We start from the raw sequence: 15,102 nt of genomic DNA, 5'->3' as shown, positions 1-15,102 counted from the left end.
AAAACCTAACCTTTGAATCAATCCTTCCAGCGGGCACAGGTTGCATGGCCTGTCCACGCCGACAGGCCATATCAACCTATCACTTGTTAGAGGACAACATGAATCTAATTTTGCAATTTTTCTAAATAATCATGTATATTTGCAATTTTTTATTTAAAAATAAAAAAAAACGCACAAGCGCCGAAGCTAAAACTTAGCAACTGCATCAAACCTAAACCTAAAAATGGCAGAAAGAGATTCTTGACTTAACCAACTGGTGAAGCCAATGATTTTAAATCGATGTGGACCGTTAGGTCGTAGTTGGATAGATCAGATTAATACTACAGTTTAACATAAGCAGTAAAAACGGAATAGCAAATCCACGGAATTGCTACAATTTCGTCGCTACAATATTTGATGCCACTTTTAAGCCAGCCCGTATTTTACTGTTCACCTCACCGCTCTGAAATCAGAGGATTTCCATAAAAAATGGCGCCGGCGCCGACAGCCGCGGCCGCCGGACGCAAGCGCAAGAAGCCGCACGGGCCTTCGAAAGCCCTCGCCAAGAAAGCCCTGATTCTTAAGTCAGCGCCGGCGAAGGCCAAGAAGAAGAAGCATGAGCATAAGGAGAAGAAGCCGCAGCCACCCACCCCGCACGCCAAGAAACCCGCCGAGCCGGACCAGACCGCTGCCACCGGAGATGAGCCCGCCTCGGGAGGGGTCTTCCTTTCGGCCGCAATGCCGCCGGCGCGGCAGCTCAAGTTCCTCCTCCGCAGCTTCGAGCGCGCCGCCAAGATGCGCCTCTCCCCCCTCGAGCTCGACTCCTACTCAGGTATGTGACTTTGAAGACGGCACACCAAGGCCTGCTCTGCTTGTGTTCTGTGTGCAGAGGGATCCATGGTGCAGCTCCCGGAGGGAGCCAGCCAGGACGTGGAGAGCTTCGGTGACCATGTGAAGGGGGCGTTCGGCGCGTCGTGGATGGAAGAGCTCTGCGAGGGGAAGCTCATCGAGGGGGCGATTGGCGTGGGCAGTTCAGCGCTCCTGGTTATCAGCTCGGCTGCTCTGAGATCGCTGGAGCTTCTTAGGTAGTTGTTGAAGCGGAAAAACAGCATTTTTCGTCGTGACCGTTTCGAATTACTGTAGAGAGTTAACAGGAGCTTCTTCTTTCATTTCTATATTCAGATTTTCAATAACGAACTAGGGTATTGTTTTGTTAATAACAGCATTTGGTTTGTAGGGGCTTGAAGATGTTTGCTAAAAGAATGCCCGCCCAGTAAAGCTCTTCACTAAACACTTGAAGGTGGAGGAGCAGGTCTGTATTTTCTCATCAGTGGGAAGTTTGTTGGGCTTAGTATTAGTGCACTTTATGCTTGATTTACTAGTGTGTTACCCAAAATCACAGGGAATCCACTCTCCGTGTTATAATTGCAATTTCTGAATTGCTAATTTTGCCCCTCAACCGTGTTACAGTAAATATGTCTTGTGTAGAATGTTTGACTATAATGTAGCTTCGGCAATTATACTAGAAGTTCTTTGTCTAACCTTCACAATTCTGTATTGATAGATAAAAAACATAGTTTTAGGCTTTTAGCCAAAAAACTATTTTTCTACTGACTGCTGACTATCTGCAGACATCACTCTGTTATGGATAAAAACACAAACATCAATCATAGTTCATCACATTTTGTTGCAAACCAGGCAGTTTTTTTTGTATTACCTTGCACTTCATTTTCTCTGGATCCAGCATTTCACTGAAACCCCTTGGAGTGCTTTTTCCATGTAACAGTTTTGGGCAATACGAAATGATAAATCCGATTATCGGACTGTTTGCTGTTTTATGCAACCAGTAGTCCAATTGTTCTTTAGCTTCCTATTGTTTTTGCTTTACTTTTCTCGATTCTATTTTTTCCATGCAGGTGGCGATGGTTAATCCTTGAGTTAATATTGCTTGTGGTACACCAAGCAGGTATGCAATCATGACTGTTCAAGCTTTCATCTATTTTATTATTTTGTCATTGTGTTTAATCCACATACAAATGGAGCTTATTTAGATTGTGAGTGCAAGACCTATTTTGAGTTGTAGATCCAAAGTTTGATTTTTTAATAAGGGATGCTTGTAGCATCTTGTTCACACATAAAGGACAACTACTAGATTGTTGGGTTGCAAACACAAGTACTTCCCTGTTCTCAAAACATTTTTGCAATGTGCACTAAGGGAAACTGCTATTTGTTTCACCTTTTCTACTTAGCTCAGCTTTAAGAAACTATGATATTTCATGGAACATTGTAATTTGTCTTTGAAGCAATGGCTGACTTGAGCATGTTGTGGTTAAAACATTATGACTGAACCTGGTTTAATTTGCTATTTTAGAGTTGAGACTAAGCAACTGAATGAAACTAGATTAGTGGTGTTCTGCCCTCCAACCAAAATAATAATGACAGCTGGTCGACATATTTATCATCACCTGGCACTTGCCAAGCTTGACTGTGACTACACTTAAGTCTTATCCTTTTGCCTGTGCTTGCCTCTGCACTGACTGTGAATACTCTTAAGTCTTATTCCTTTCGCCTGCGCTCTCCTCTGCACAGAAGCATTGCATCAGTCTGTCTTGCATGTCATATAGTTGTGGTTGACAGGCTGACAGCAAATGTGATCTGGCTTGCCCGTGCAATTTGCTATCGTCTGTTTTCTAAGCTTGGATTGAACTATCGTCTGTTTTCTAGGTCCACAACCATAGTTTGGTCCAGGATTAAAAAACCCTTTATTATCAGCCCCTCCTAAATATTAGAATTCTATGGAAACCAACAAGAATAGTGGTATTTTGCAGAAGAAAAGGGGGGGGGGGGGTCACTGGTTTTGCCTCCATTTGCCACTATTAGCCTTGAGATCGCCATTCCACTTGGCCCATTCCATCTTTTTGCCTTATCCCGTTATGCTTGTTGAAAGTTTGTATTCAATTCCTTCGAACTTCATGAACATATTTGTCGCTGTCTTGTTATAGATTCTGCCAAACAAGCTTTACTGCTTTACTGTAATTGCATCAAGAAGAAAGCCTTTCAAGGCTCAGACAACAGCTTCAGCTTTTCATTGGCATAACTTCCCTTTTCTACTTGGCAGAAGCTTATGCATTTTGCTGTTTATTGACTGCTCGAATCTTGGCAACACAAGATCACAATCTTCTTACAAAAACTGAAACATGAAAAATTAAGCATTTCTCCTCTAGCTAGATGAATTGTCTATGTCTAAAACAAATGCATATTCATTGTGTAGCATGTTCCACTGAGACTTGTAATTGTTACTTCTCTTTATGTTTAAGAGATCCTAGATTGTTTGGATGTTTACTACAGTGAACTCCGTAGTAAGGTTTATGTAATCCTCACTATAAATAGCCTAGTGGAGAAAAAGGTTGTCTTCTGTTCTAGGATATACACAGAGTAATTTAATATATTACCATCTTTGTTTGTCTAGTAGCAACAAAAGTGGCATGCTCCCTATAGTAATTTTGCTTCTTTCTGTTGAACCTTATAGTTCTTTTCCTGTGCAGGATCAAGAAATTAATTGACATGGAAGCTTTGTCTTTGTCACGCTTGAAACTAGTGGTACTTGACATTCAGAGAGATGCGAAGTTGTTTACCTTGTTTACGCTACCACAAGTCAGGTACTAATCTACACAACAGCATTCAGCTCCCAGAAATTCTTACGAACCCACATCTATAAGTTTTTTTAGCTGAAACCCACATCAATTTTATCTCTTTCTAATCTTTTTGTGTTAATTATCACGCAGCAATGAATTCTGGGATTTGTACAAGGGCTACCTAGGTCAAAAGGTTCTAGGAGGGGACACGAGGATATGTTTCTATGGTGCTGTCTGAGAAAGACATTGCCAAAGCACTTCCACCTGCTGAGAAAATGCCTGTACCGTGAAACCGAGTCCATTGTAGCCAGTGAGCCAGATGTCTTTTCGACAGACTAAAAACTTGTTAAAGCAGGTTTTTTATGAGGGTAAGAAATTAGGGATTATGGGCACATTCTTTTGATCTGTGGATGTATTTGTAATAGTTGACGAGGGTAAGAAATTAGGAATTGTGGGCACGAAACTTTTGTTAATTGAGTGTAATAGCTGGTGCAAGTATACAAAAGGGTCTTCAGAGCCCTGGTCATGCCTCCGTCTTGGCCGTTCGAGTGGTTTCAGCTGGTCAGTAGGGCCATACTGGAAACAGAATGCCACCAAGGAAAGGAACTTGGCAGCAGCACAATCGCTGATGATATCATCTGAGAAATCGATTTTGCTAGTTTTGAATAATGTTTTACCTGTACATTGCAAATTTTACAGCACTAATAATAGTGCAGTGTCTACATGTGGACCTGAATAAACTTTTGATGCGGTGCTTGGTAAAATTTCGAGAAAACTGCCGATGTACCGACTGTAAAAAGTTTTAGGTTGCCAAAATATCACTGGACTGTGACAATGACAAGTGAAGAATGGTCCCGACCCACTTCATGGCAAATTGCAACGCTGCCTATGGTACGAAAGCAACCTTTGTGCATCAAAACTCAGTCACAGATGGAATATAACGATAGCATTTGCTGACATCACTACTCGCATGAGAAGCTCTATTTTTCGGCCCTTGTATTTCTTGAAAGTGTTTCAATACTAGAAATAGTTGGGAGTTATATTAAGGGGTAGTAAGAGGCGAGAGATACAGAAACCAGTGGCTCAGTACCAAGAGATAACAAAATGGTTCAGTACTAGAAATAGCTGGGACTTATATATTACGGGATAGTAAAGAGGTATTAAGAGATACCGAAAGTAGCGGCACCATCTGCCAATGTGTGGAAGCTAACGCTGGAACATGCAATACAACACATATAGCACATGGTACGATACATCTACACAAATTAGCTAGCAACTTACTTACAAAATCTAGATACAACAACCTTATCGTGAGTTTCACACCCAGTTCCAGAACAGTTTTTTTGGACTCGTTTCTTGCGGCTCTTCTGTTTGTTTGCCTTCCTCTTCCCGTCTTTGCTGGCCTTTCTCTTCCTGTCAACAGTTTTTTTTTTCCCAGAACGAATAAGTGATGTTTTTTCCCCAAAGGTTTATATGTAGCCTTTTCTCTTGGTTCAAAACGGTATATAAGAAATAAAGATAGCATTTAACTCCTAAACCACTGAACTGATACAGATCCCTATGATGTAATGGCAACAAGATGCTGATTGTCAAAAAGCAAGTGGAAACTTGTGCAAATTATCAAACTGACCTTTCCTACATGAATCATGTGATTTCTTCAGCAACAATCCCGGCAACTGAGCAACCCTACAATTAGTGACATCTCATGAGATTTATCAAATGGACTCCACAAGGTAAAAGCCCTTCAAGGATTCAACAAGTCACATGATTGCTAGACAACATTTCAGTAAGGGATACCATCAAAGCTTCATATGTCAGGAGGTATTCAATACAATGTAAACGCAATTGGAGCGGGCATACCATTATGCCACTCTACTATTGTGTGTCAACTATTACAATCACAATGGAAACGAAGTTGAACGGTGAGTACGCGATCTAAAATTGTAGGAGGATAATCTCTGACAATGAATTCGGATATACCGATCGATGGATGCGTTGATCAACGTTTCTGGGGGTTGAATCTAATGAACTCAAGAACACAAAGATTTTATTCAGGTTTAGACCTCACATGGGATAATAACCACACGTTATGTATATTTTTTTATAGATTAGATAAACTTGTTACATAATGTTTTTCTCTCTACTCTACAAGCCGGGCAACCCTTTATATAACATGAGAAAATGTGCATATACAAACAAACCGTGCCAAACTTTGTTGCAGATCTACACCTGATGAAGCTAACTACTCCTAACTCACCATGATAAAGAATAGGCACGGACGCCCTGCTCTGGTCGTCCTGCATGCCCCGTCCCATCACCGAACGTCGTCACGCTCGTCTACGAGGCCGTCCCGTAGCATTAAAGTAGGAACACCATCACGCTAGTCTGCGAGACCATCCCATAACATTAAATACTTTAATGCTACGGTACGAGTCATCACGCCACCACACCTACCCACGATCTTGCTCGCCGAAAGAGAGTGCATGGGGGAAAGAAAACACTTGAGTGGGTGACATTAAATGTAATTTAGCAGGTTAGATGAATACCTACCCTGCGACCAGCAGGGGCTAGTCGCAGGGTTTCGTCCTCGACTAGGGGACTGGTCGTAAGGTGAGACCATGGTCTTGAGGGTATTCGCCCGCTGGTTGACACATGACAGTGTGGGACCCACCAGGTGGGGCACTCCCTTACTTATTACACCGACAGTAGCCCACAAGCTTCATCGTGGATGTGGTGGGTTGAGTGGTCGTGGTTGCTGTGCGACGTGTGGTCGTGGTCGGGTTTGATCGCGCCACTTGGGACCCAGGTGACCACATGTCCGCCCTGGGGAGTGGTCGCCGACGAGGCCCGCCTTATGCCACTCCCAATGCTGATTTCTTAGACATTAATTAGATGTGCATCTAAGAAAAAAGATGATGTGGCAAGCAATTTAAAGATGAGAGAGCTAACATCAATTTCTTACTCTATCTCTCCTCTTAGACATCACATAAAAAACAAGACATTAGGAGTGACCTTAGTGGTCGACTTAGGAAATCACATCCCAATGAGAGGTTAAATGTCTAGATAGATAGAGAGAGAACATGGGAGGGAGAAAACGAAACGACGCTAGAGTCGAGGGAAATTCGATTCCCTAAGCGTGGCTTTTCGAAATTTGAACGGATCGGATCCCGCAACAATTGAGATACCGCGGCGACCCTTTAAATTGGAGCGCTGAGGTCCTTCACGAACCTTTCAACTGCCTCCCTTAGCCCCCAAACTTCCGCACATAGAGTCCTTCATCTCCAAGCTTCTACCCCCCATAGTGCTTCATCTCGACCACCGTTCTTGCCACCGATGCAAACATCCGATGGCACGCACCGGCAGCGAGCCCATTTTTCCCAAGTCCAAGTGCAATACGGCAAGGCTGAGGCAAATGCACGACGCGAGCCTGCCTTATTTTGGATTTTTATTAGGACGAGGTCACCTATAACCAGGGTTCGCTCCCGCACTCGGCGGTCATGGTAGCGCCTGAGGCTTTGCTAGTACCAGGTTGCTCGAATCAGAGCGCGGTCGCAGAACTCTTCGATCAACTTTATGTCGTCCTCCCGTCGAGCCACCTGATCGTCGTCCGAGTAGCTGGTTACTCGAGGAGATTGGAGGGAGATCTCGGAGGGGAATATTGCTTCAGCACCAAAGATCAGGAAGAACAAAGTTTTGACCGTGGCTATGTTGGGGGTCGTTCACAACGAGTAGAGTACTGTGGGGAGTTCATCCACACGTCTCGAATAGCTCTGTAGCCGATCAAAGACTTAGGGTTTTGACTCATTGTAGTATCATCTCATTTGTCATTTCGACCTGCCTACTACTTTGGAGATGTGCCACCGACGCGTAGCATACTTTGATCCCAATCTCTTCATAATAGTCTTTAAAAGCGACAGTGACAAACTGAGTCTCGTTATCCGTAATTATGCGATTTTTAATACCAAACCGCATCACCAACCCCATATTGATCGCTGCCGCGGCGATGATCTTCTTGACTGGCTCGACTTCAATCAACTTAGTGAATTTATCGACTGCCACAAACAGGAATTCAAAACCACCAGTGGCCTTGGGGAACGGTTTCACAATATCGAGCTCCCAAACAGCGAAAGAGCAGAAAAGTGGTGTAGTTTACAGTACTTGGGTTGGTAGGTTGATCTGTCGACCATGGTACTGACATGCACACCGTTTCACCAGCTCGCAAGCATCCTAGAGGGCCAGCCAATAAAATCCTTATCGGAACACTTTTTCGACCAGAATGCAGTATGAAGCATGGCTACTATATATGCCTCCGTGGATTTCAAAGAGCAGGACGCTCCCCTTTTCCTGTGGTAGAGGCGTCCCTTTACTAGAGAGTATATACAGTTTTGTCGCATGACCTTTTCTGTTGATGCAACATTGTCAGGGATCGCTCAATTATGAAGGTATGCCCAGATTTGATCTAACCAGGTCGTACCCGGATCAAGCTAGGCGACCACATAAAGGACTACACCAAAGGAGGCGTTGCCTCCAAAGGTGTTACCTCAGGTGCTCTATTTTCAAGCGAAGCATCCCCTTCACTTTAGCCCGAGACTGCAGTGGATGGTCCTATGAGTCTTTCTTCAAAGACTCTAGTCGGGACAGGATCACAGGAAAAAGCTAGACGGGACAATTCATCGTCGAGGAAGTTGTCCCTGCGCAGGACATGCTTGACCTCAAAACCAATAAAGCGTCGCTCCAGCTTCTCACTTCAACGAGGTACGCCACCATTGTCAGGTCAGAGCATTGAAACTCATTATGCACTTGCTTTACGACCAATAGTGAGCAAGATCGCACCCTTCGTTACGAGCTTGTACACAGGCTTCTAGAGCCACCCGATTAGCTACTGCACCAGGTGCATTCCCCAAGAGTGTCCTAAAGTTCCTCCACCAAATTGTAATACAGAGTCGTCTCCAAAGATTTCGGTCAGAGCTGGCATATGCCAAACATGAATACCCCTTGAAGCCACCGGTATAATACCCCCTTTCACTAGCAGGCGTTTTATACCAAGTGTGGAGGATGCTCTCATTCCGGACAAGAGGTCCTCATATTCTGCAATATTGTTAGTGGCAGGAAAATATAATCAAACTACGTACCTGAGGGTGTCACCGGTTGGTGAGGTCAAGACCACCTAGCCTCCGCTCCTTTCAGCTTGAACGACCCGACGAAGTGTATAGTCCAATACTCTTCCGCCTCTGGTCGTTGTTCCTACTCGGGCTCAAAGGACGACCACTTAGCCACAAAATCGACCAGCGCCTGGGACTTGAAGGCCGTTCGGAGGACAAATTGAATATCGAACTCCCCAATCTCTACTGCCCACTTCGCTGTTTCTCTTGTGCATCCCTGTTGTGGAGAATTTCCCTGATCAGGAGTGAGACTACTTAATTTTGTGGGCTCAAAAGTAGTGTATGAGCTTATGAGAGTCCATCAGCATAGCGTACAACAACTTCTGTGCCTATGGATACCGAGCTTTCATATCGTGTAGGACTTCACTGACGTAGTAAACTGATCGCTGAACACCTTCACGCTCGACAACCAGGACCGCACTCGTAACCTATGGGGTAGCAACATAAAGTAGGAGCCTCGTCAAGTCGAGGAGCGATTAGTACAGAAGGATAAGAGAGGTACCTTTTGTGATCTTGAATGCCGCCTCCGCTTCTGGCGTCTACAGGAAGCACCCACTTTTCTTCAAGAGCTTGAAAAACGAGATGAACCTGCTCAAAGCCGCCACACACCGTGTCAGTTTTTCGACTTTCTTTAACCTGGTCAGGGATTTCATCTGGTCAATGGCTCTGATTTTGTTAGGGTTTGCTTCTATTCCCAACTGGATACGAGAAAACCGAGCAACTTCCCTAATAGGACTCCGAACGTGCATTTCTCTAGTTCAGCTTCATGCGGTAGTTCGAAAAGTTGTCGAACATTTCCTGAAGGTCCACGACCAGATTATTCCTGGTCCTACTCTTTATGACCACATCATCAACATACGCCTCAACATTTCTACTGAGTTGTGATCGAAGGATGAGTAGAATGCATCGTTGGGAAGTGGCACCGACGTTTTTTAGACGAAAAGGCATTTTTACATAGCAAAAGACCCTGAAGGGCATTATAAAAGCAGTTTTCTCCTCATCTACCATATACATGCTAATCTAATGGTATCCTGAACGGGCATTTAAGAAACTTAGCAGATCGCTACCGACGGTTGAGTCAACAAACTGGTCGATCCGGGACAGAGGGAAGAGATTTTTCAGGCACACCTTGTTGAGGTCGATGAAGTCGATGTACATCATCCACTTACCATCGGGTTTTCGGACCATGACGGGGTTAGCCAGCCACTCTAGTACTACACCTCTTGGATGAAGCCTACTTCTAGGAGCTTGTCAATCTCCCCACGAAGTGCTTACTTTTGGTCGGGTGCAAACTGACGTGTCTTTTGCTTTACTGGTCACGCGTCGGATGGCACTGATAACTTGTGCTTAATCACGTCCCTGGGGACTCCTTGCATATCAGACAGACTCAAAGATATCCGTGTTTGTCTGGAGGAAAGTGAAAAGCGCAATTTCCTATTTTAGGTTCAGGCCGGTCCCGATTTGAACCGTTCTGGATGAGTCGACATCGTTTAGACATACTACCTACTGGGCCCGACATTCCAGGGCTGCAACCCGGAAGTTAGCTCGACCATGTAGAGGCTCCTTGTCGCAGTGCAGGGCTGTCTTTTGGTTGCCCAAAATGATGATGGCTCCCTTGGAACAAGAGATCTTGATTGCCTGGTATACATAGTGGGTGATGGCTATGAACTGGGCCAACGCTGGTCGTCCTAGGATCGTGTTGTAAGCGATCCCAAAGTCCATTATGTCGAACAGGATCCTCTTGGACCTGAAGTTGTTCGGCGAACCGAAAGTAACAGGTAACTAGATCTACCCCAATGGCTTGACCGAAGAGCTAGGGGTGATCCCGAAGAAGGAAGATGGTTTCAACGCACTCCTTAGGATTTGCAGAGCATCTAGCGCGTCGATGAAGAGGAGGTTGATGAAGCTCCCTCCATCGACCACAGGTGCCCTATACGGATATTGTGCATTGTGGGCTTGATCACGATGGTGTAACATCCAGGGCGCTTGACGCATACGAAGTGGTCCGTCTGGCTGAAGGTGAGGAGTATCTCCAACCACTTTAGTCGCAGACTCGGACCCGACATGCTTGCGCATACCTCGCGGATCACCGATTTGTATTCCCTATTTGAGGAATACATCGCAGGACCCCTAAAGATATAGTGGACCATGTGCTCGACCTACTGGAAACCCAAAGCCGATTGGTTAGGGTTAGCCCTGTCTTCACCATCGTCGTTGCGCCCGGGTTTGCGGCCCCCAAGCTCTTTGTCGATGATGCCTCACACAACCTTGCATTTGGTCAGGTCGTGTGCATCGATACGGTAGATCGAGTAGTAGCCTCTGCCCTTCTTGCGCTTGTTCTTCTCTTTCCAGCTAGTCCTTTGGAAGAGCGCGCTGGTCTGACACTCTCGGGCCTCAGCCGCCTGTGCGCACCTCCTTAGTGGCCAGCTTTTCGACCATCTTCTGGTCTCTGACCCTTCTCTGAAACGCGATGACCACGAACTCGACCACAAACTGGTCGCATAAATATTTCTATAAATAAACTAACCCGCGAGGAAGGTTCATGAGCTTTGACCAAGACGAACCGATCATGACGATCGGGAAGTAGTTCACCATGACCTTCTCGTCGTCGTCTGCGACTTGAACCATGGTAGTGTAGATCTACAGGAACTCTTCCGGGTTGATCAAGCCGTCATATTTTTTGACTAGAACCGATCCAAACTTGTCCAGCCAGCGCACCTCTCGCAACCGGGCAAAACGTTACACCTCGTCCCGTAACAGGGAGCCGCTCACCGATGGGCAGCTTGACACGACCAGGGAGAGAGCCGACAGTCTCGTGGCCCTGGCGAGAGGATGGAGGAGTCCGACGTCTCCCTACGAGGGGAAGGCGACTGACAGGGCCACTTGCCCATTTTCTACTCTCGTCGAACGCGGTCCTCCTATTTCTGGGTGGCTCTGGCCTTGGATTACGTCGCGGAAATCACGGTGGCTAAGCGAGCCGCGTAAACCAGCGGGTGGACTGTCCCGACAGCGTGAGTCCTGCCGGATGGGGCACCACTTTACCTATTACACCGACAAAAATAATGCATGTTTTATCTATAGTTATGTTGATAACAACTTTTCATCCCTTGAATGCAACAATGGGTGGTCAATGTGCATATAATATAGATAATACAAGTAGAATGCTACACATGGCATCACTAGAGTAAAGCAATACAAGGTCGTCGTGAGTATCAAAGGCTCTTAATTTTATCTTAAATAATTTGAATTAGATTAACTTAGTTAATAGAACCTACATTTCCATGAGAAGTCAGATCTGCAGTGGTTGTGACCCCTTCATTTGATACCATCTTTCCGTTGGATGCTTCGTGCTTCATTCTTTTCTCCATGTAGCCCCTATTCGCTGGAGCACTACTTGGCACTCCAAAGACTTTGCCACTCCGTAATCTCCTGACTGTATTATCTTCTGAACCTCGAACAGCCCCAAACTGTGGAGTCATCCCTTGACTTGATACTTCTAATGCATTTGCTGTCCCCAGATCCACTGAAGCTTTGCCGCGTTTGGGAGTTCCACGTTCTTTTAAGTCAGAGGATGTAACACTCGTACAAATATCCATTCTGCCATCGCCTAATCCCTTGGAAGCAGCCATTTTGCCCATTAAACTATCTCTGTTACCTGTATTACCATTCGATAAATTTGAAAGCCTTTGGATAAGATGTCCATCTGTATTGCTGGTAGACATTCTGGATGAGTTGAAATCACTCTCCGCAAAAGTGTATCCTATTGAATTGATAATGCTGCCACACAACAACTTCTCCATACAACATTCAACTGAACTACTTGGTGCATTAGCAGTAGATTTCGATGGCGATCCTGCTTGTCCATTCATCTGCTCCATGTTTGGATTAGCAAGCTTCTCCCATTCAACTGGAAAGCCCAACTCGAAGCATTCACATACCTGCATAAATTCAACGTGATAGATGATACATTTGATAGGCCATCTGTTAAGGTACCTCCAGGAAATTAAATTAGCGGGAACAAGCAAGATGGATCAAGTGAAGCTATTTATACGATGCAAAATTGGAACAATTTTCCTTGCTTTACAGGAAAAAATAATCTAGTGAACTGTTGCACAGGATAGTTGAACAGATCATAGTAGTAGTTCATTGGTTTGTCAACATAGCATCTTTTTTTCCAAAACACCTTTCGCTGAAGACCGATCCATAGAAGGGGGAAAAAAAGGCAATTACCTCCTGAGGAAATCCATTATCCCGTGTTTGGGGAATGTTCAAGAGACGCCCGATCTTTATCAGGTTACCATCTGCGGTCTCAATTGTAAAGTAATCATACCGCCTCGAAATGGCGGCAGACTTGAACACTCGAACTGCTCTTCTCTTGTTTCCCTTTGAGGAAGACGCGCCTTGCCTGTTTGCAGAATGGGCAACGGCAGCTTGAGACCAATCATGAAGCAGCAAGCAAAATTGTTTTTCCTTTTTGCCAATACATTGAACTTCGCAGAGTGGGGGCAAGAAAAAGATCACATTTTTCGAAAAGGATGTAAGGCTAAAGAAATCAAGAAAGGGGGAAATGGGAGAAGGAAATGCCTCGTCTGAGCCGTGTCAGTGAACCCGGCGACGCGGATCTTGCCATCCTCGCCCTCCACCCTCTCCAGCCACCAGTCCACAAGCACGACCTGAGCGATGCCACAAGGTAATACGTGAGCCCACCGGACCGCACAGCGCGCAAAGAAGAAAGGGCAGGGATTAGGGTTTAGAAGAGCGAGCGAGAGAGAGAAGGGGTCAAGGGGCCTACGCATTTCTGCACGTAGGTGACGCAGGGGGCGGAGCGCTGCTCCAGCGGGGTCCGGGGCGCTTCGCCGGCGGCCCTCGGCGGTGGATGGTGCGCCATTTACGCGAGCGGTGGCCCAGCGGGATGTAGTCGTCGGAGGGGCGGAGCAAGAAGATGAGAGGACGAGGGCGGCGAGGAGGAGGTGGCGCCTGCGCCGACGTCGGCAGCGACTAGGCGGAGGAAAGACGGCGTGGTAGTTGTCGCCGGCTGGCAGCCGTTCCCCTTTTAGGGGAGTTCGAAACAGAGAAGGGGGATTCCAAAAGAGAGTTTTGGGTTTTTTTTTTATACACCGGTGCGTCTAAATAACCATTAAGACCGCATTGAGATCTGTGCAGCCCAAGCAAATTTGGCTAGGATATGCTCATTTATGGTTTTCAGATATGATGATTTTATTTTCTATTGGTTGGTTGGATTGATGGTCTATTTTTTTTAATTGGAGGGATAATAGTGAACATACTATTTAGTTTTTTATTTAGTTATTAGATTAAGATACGATGAGTTGTTGTGATGATCTCTTTAATAATAAGTGGTGAACATACCCCTATTCAAATCAAGTTCATTTGGTGTAGGAGCTGTTGGCCTTGCAGTGAGTGCTGAAATTTTTCTCTTGTACATGCCATTCAATTGCAATCAGATTGTGTTGGGCTTGCATCTGACCACAATAAGTCAATGCAGGAGGTTTGTTTCATCGCCTGAGCTAGTAAAATTGGGACGCTCATGTTGCACTAGTAACCTAAAAGACTACAATAAAGATTTATTTGGCAGAGCTCATAAACCAGCTTTCAAATTCAAATTAGTGGGAATTTTATCAAATGACAGTTTTTAGTTTTCAGAGTATTTTTCTATGAGTGATTATCTGAAATCACTAGAGAATCATTTTTTCACATAGTTTATTCAAAAAATTATTAGAGAATAATTTTCAATCACAAAATTACTTATCTTAGAGAATTACTTCCTAAAGAGAATTTGGATCAGAAAAACTCTACCAAACACATCTTAAGCTAGTGCAATGGTTACTATAGTAATTGATCCAGAGCGTTTATCACGGATCAAATGGTCAAGATCCTCTTAATGTAGAGGATTGTAAATCCTCTGCATTGACTCCTAATGCCGAGGATCACGTTATAGCTTAACGAACTTTCAGTGCTGTTCAGAATAGCAGTTCAGGCTTCAGTTATGTACCTGTGCGCTGTGTGAATCCTTCCCAGTTTCCAGTTGCCAATTCCTGGTTGATCCTTGGAAGGGTGAATAACATAATGAACAGCTACTAGTCTTTCGATGGTATATAACCAGATTTTCCGAATGTGTAATTGATAGAATTTTCACATATAAAAACGAAATGAGAAAACGAAAGAACTAAAGAATTAGGACATGCAAATTTTTGCAAACTACCTGATTTCATGATCAAGGAACTAAAGAATTACTCTTCGCCAAAAAAAACCCAAAGAACTTAAGAATTACACATTTACACCTCTGATAATACAATGATCGAAAGGCA

At 44.8% G+C, this 15,102-nt stretch overlaps 2 protein-coding genes and 1 pseudogene across 2 annotated transcripts; 2 read left to right on the top strand and 1 right to left on the bottom strand.

The window, feature by feature from the left end:
• Window positions 1-392: 392 nt before the first annotated feature.
• Window positions 393-1,210, top strand: LOC133888466 (uncharacterized). The gene has a single exon (XM_062328724.1). The coding sequence runs from the start codon at window positions 469-471 to the stop codon at window positions 817-819; it is 351 nt and encodes a 116-aa protein (XP_062184708.1). The 5' UTR covers window positions 393-468; the 3' UTR covers window positions 820-1,210.
• LOC133888465 (uncharacterized) lies at window positions 877-4,336 on the top strand (annotated as a pseudogene).
• Window positions 4,337-4,722: 386 nt separating this feature from the next.
• On the bottom strand, window positions 4,723-13,870 carry LOC133888464 (uncharacterized). Its single transcript, XM_062328723.1, has 6 exons — window positions 13,569-13,870; window positions 13,361-13,449; window positions 13,007-13,181; window positions 12,052-12,714; window positions 5,245-5,300; window positions 4,723-5,027 (listed from the first exon to the last, which is right to left on the bottom strand). Exons 1-5 carry the CDS (start codon window positions 13,662-13,664, stop codon window positions 5,259-5,261), a joined length of 1,065 nt encoding a protein of 354 aa, XP_062184707.1. The 5' UTR covers window positions 13,665-13,870; the 3' UTR covers window positions 4,723-5,027; window positions 5,245-5,258.
• Between the last annotated feature and the right edge of the window lie 1,232 nt (window positions 13,871-15,102).

The sequence above is a fragment of the Phragmites australis genome, chromosome 13, assembly GCF_958298935.1.
Source record: "Phragmites australis chromosome 13, lpPhrAust1.1, whole genome shotgun sequence".
Taxonomy (NCBI): Eukaryota; Viridiplantae; Streptophyta; class Magnoliopsida; order Poales; family Poaceae; genus Phragmites; species Phragmites australis.
Note: the sequence above shows the minus strand (reverse complement) of the source record. Positions and strands in the feature narration are given on the sequence as shown.